At 43.8% G+C, this 4,013-nt stretch overlaps 1 protein-coding gene across 1 annotated transcript in view; it reads left to right on the plus strand.

Annotated features, from left to right (window-relative positions):
- The first annotated feature begins 439 nt into the window (after positions 1-439).
- Positions 440-4,013, plus strand: part of LOC129744840 (structural maintenance of chromosomes protein 4) — a 38,972-nt gene continuing 35,398 nt past the window's right edge. The window contains exons 1-4 of the mRNA XM_055737569.1: positions 440-749; positions 815-1,433; positions 1,576-2,850; positions 2,908-3,982. Coding sequence (XP_055593544.1) covers positions 629-749; positions 815-1,433; positions 1,576-2,850; positions 2,908-3,982 — 3,090 coding nt within the window. The 5' untranslated portion in view covers positions 440-628. The remainder of the gene's footprint in view (positions 750-814; positions 1,434-1,575; positions 2,851-2,907; positions 3,983-4,013) is intronic.

A 4,013-nucleotide genomic window follows, 5' to 3' on the forward strand; every position in this document is an offset into this window, starting at 1 on the left:
GACCCTTTAAATCATCACATTTTGATTCAAATTTTATTCATTTCAAAATGGCTTTTCATAATTTTACAAGCTGTGGTTTTTCTCAGTGTTTGGAATTTAATTGAATTATTTCACACGCATCCCTTTGGAAAAAATCATAAATTTGTTGCATGAAATATTTCATGGAATTTCAATAATGCGCTGAGTAGTTTTTACTTATTTTTTTTTTGATTTGTAATATGGTAGCGTATTTAGTTAAATACAAAATTTATGTGAATATTCCTTCTTCTATATTAGCTGGTTTAAAATGTATATCCATTTTGAAATGGATAATATCCCGACCACAAACCTTTATACAATAAATTAGTCCGGAATTATGATTGAGTAACTTTTTCATTAAAACCCTGAGCTAGGTAAAAATTTCTCATCGTGAATATTTTCAAATAACTGTCACTAACCTCAAACCGCCATCGGCCGCCGGAAAGCTTCATCGGTCGGTTAGTAAACATTGACGAAATCCGTTTGGATTTGTTAAAAAAAGAGCGTTAAAAAGTGTTTTATCAGTGCAGCCGAAAGTTTGATTGTTCGATTAATAGATACTCACTCATTTAGGTCGATAGACAGCCAACCGTGAAGTTCCCAATCCGTTATGAGTAAAAACAAGCGCCGCTCCGGCGGCCAAACCGAAACTGCCCCAGCGGCACCTCCGCCACCTGAAGCCATGGAAGTGGACATCGACGATGACGCCAATTTGTCCGAAGATGAGGAAGGTATGTTGTCTAAAATAAATTAGGTTTATAAAAAATGGGTTGTAACCAAAATTTGATTTTTGTAGGTGGAACCCGCGTCGGAGGAATTTACATCCCGCCACCGGTGCCGCCGTACTGTTCCACGGAAAGCAAGGGCGCCCGGTTGATTATAACCAATATTTCGAATTACAACTTTAAAAGCTATGCCGGTAACGTTATGCTGGGTCCGTTCCATCATCGGTTTTCGGCCATCATTGGCCCGAACGGAAGTGGCAAATCGAACGTCATCGATTCGATGTTGTTTGTGTTCGGCTACCGGGCCCAAAAGATTCGGTCCAAAAAGTTGTCGGTCCTGCTTCACAGCTCTTCGAAGCATCCGAACACAAACAGCTGCACGGTGGGGGTTCACTTTCAGCAGATCCTGGACAAGGAAGATGGAACCTATGAGGTGGTTCCCAATTCGGAATTTGTCGTAGCGAGGACGGCATTCCGGGACAATTCATCGTACTATACGATCGACAAGAAAAAGGTGCACTTCAAGGAAGTTTTCAAGCTGCTGAAAGGGCACGGCATTGATTTGGACCACAATCGGTTTCTGATTTTGCAAGGAGAGGTCGAGTCGATCTCGATGATGAAACCCAAAGCCATGACCGAGAACGACTGTGGGCTGTTGGAGTATCTGGAGGATATCGTTGGAACCACTCGGTAAGACTGTTTAAACTGTTTCGATGATGTTTGTATTTGTATCAAAAGTCTGATGAATGATTTGTGGAATGTAAATGTTTCGACATTGCATGAAAATCGTGTTTATTGAATTCAATTTTTCTTTTTTCCACGTATTCCACAGCTACAAACAACCTCTGGTCAAAATCAATGAGCGGGTGGAAATCCTAAACGAGGAGCGTACGGAAAAGCATAACCGTTGTAAGTTGGCCGAGCGAGAGATGAAAGATCTGGAAAAGCCCATGAACGAAGCTGTGGAATATCTGAAGTTGGAAAATTCGCTCACCAGAACCAAAAATCAGCAGATCCAAAAGTACGTCAGCGAGCAGAAGAAAAAGGTAACCGAATTGGACACCGAGCGTGAGCATGCCTCTGGAATTCTGCAGAAGCACGATGAAAACTATGAAGCTCTAAAGAAAGAACGTATCGAGAAGGAAAATTTGGTCAAGGAAGAGATCAAACAGTACGATGGTTTGGTGAAAAAGAAGGAAGACAAGGAAGCTGCCTTGAAGACTTCGCTGGATAAGTACACGAAGGTTCAGGCCAACATGAAGGCTACAAATGAGCGTCGTAAGAAAACCATGAACCAGATTGAAACGGAAAAGACGAAGCTGATTGAACTGAAGGAAATCCCTGAAAAGAATGCTAAGGAAATCACCGAATCTGAGAAGAAAATTGAATCTCTTACCAAACAAAAAACCGACATTGAAACTAAATTGGCTGAGAATTTGGCCACGCTCAAAGATGAGACAAAGGTTCTGCTGGAAGAAAAGGAAAAGCTTCAAACGGAGCTGATTGATCTTAAGAAAGCTGTTGATGACTCTAAATCGGCGCTTTCACTAGCTGAATCTGAGCTTAAGATTTGTCAACATAACGAAACCACTGAGAAACGGAAACTAGAAACACTCCGTTACTCCTACGAGGATTCAAACAAAACCTATCAGGAAAAGAATGAACGATTGAAGGAGCTAGAGGAATCCCTTCCGCAGTTGAGAACTGATATGCAGACAGCCCAGGGGAAACTTCAGGAGAACATCGCCGAGGAGAAAGAGCTTCGCCAGGAGCTGCGAGCGGTCCAGGGAAAGCTGCAGGAATCGATGTCATCGATGCAAGCCACGCGATCCCAAGGCAAAGTGCTGGACGCCATCATGCGGCAGAAGAACGAAGGCCGAATTCAGGGAATTTTGGGACGCCTGGGAAATCTCGGTGGAATCGATTCCAAGTATGATGTCGCCATTTCGACGTGCTGTGGGCATTTAGATTTCATTGTGGTGGAAACCGTTAATGCGGCACAGGCCTGTATCGATTTCCTGAAAAAGAACGACATCGGTCGGGCGTCGTTTATTGCGCTGGAAAAGATTCAACAGTACCAGCAGCAGTGCCACAGCCGAATTCAAACGTGAGTTTGCTTTAAAATAAAATTTGTTTGCTTTAATTTAATTTTGTTAATTTTCAGTCCCGAGAACGTTCATCGATTATTCGATCTGGTCCGTGTTGAGGATGAGCGAGTCTTGCCTGCGTTCTATTTTGCCCTTCGGGACACTCTGGTGGCTGACAATCTGGATCAAGGTCAACGGATAGCATACGGTGCTCGCCGTTATCGAGTCGTAACGCTGAACGGAGATGTCATCGAAACGTCCGGTACCATGTCCGGTGGAGGTCGTTCGATGCAGCGTGGTCGCATGGGCACCAAAGTCCAAACTAAAACGTCGGCTTCCGATACACCCAAGTCGAACAAAGAAGTTGAGCATTTGCAGGTGAAGGCACAGGAAATTCAATCGCAGATCAATTTCCTCCAGGAGCAGCAGGGTGAGTTGGAACGTACGATTCAACAACTGTCTTCACAACTGAAGAGCAAAGAAAGCGAAATTAAACGGCTGAAGATGGACGTAGGCAGTTTGGCCGAACAAATGCCCCGTTTGAAAGTACAAGTTGAACGCCAGGAAGCTCGTGTCGCACAAACCCATTCAGATCCTGAGAAAGTGCAAGCTTTGGAAGTGAAGGTAAAAGAGTGTAAAGCACAGCATAAAGTTTCCAGCGATTCGGCGGGTGTAATCCAGAAACAGGTGGATCAAATCAGCACTCAAATTACCGAAATCACCAACAAGAAGGTCAAAGATCTGCAAACCAAAATCAGCAATCTTACCAAACAGATCGATAAGCTATCGGCCAACATCTCAAAGTTGACGGTGGAGATCAAAACGTCCGAGCGAAATGTTAAAAAGACCGAGGATAAAATAAAAAGTATGGAAGAGGAAGTGGTGGCGGCCCAGGAGGCCATCCGAAAGGGTAACGATGACCGAGAAAAGCTGGACGAGGAAGCCAGCCAGCTGAAGACGGAAATCGACGAGCTGAAGGTGGAAATCGACAAAGCTCACGAGGGCTCTTCCAGTATTAAGAAGGAGATCGTGGCCATCCAGAAGAAGGAAGCCGAGGGTAAAATGAAACGGTTGGAGTTCGAGCAGATCCTGCAATCGATCGAAAAGAAATTAAGCGAAGTGAAGGACACCATTCCCCACTGGAAGAATAAGGTAAGTTTCTTTCGAATTTATAATTACATTT

This window comes from Uranotaenia lowii, chromosome 2 (assembly GCF_029784155.1).
Source record: "Uranotaenia lowii strain MFRU-FL chromosome 2, ASM2978415v1, whole genome shotgun sequence".
Taxonomy (NCBI): Eukaryota; Metazoa; Arthropoda; class Insecta; order Diptera; family Culicidae; genus Uranotaenia; species Uranotaenia lowii.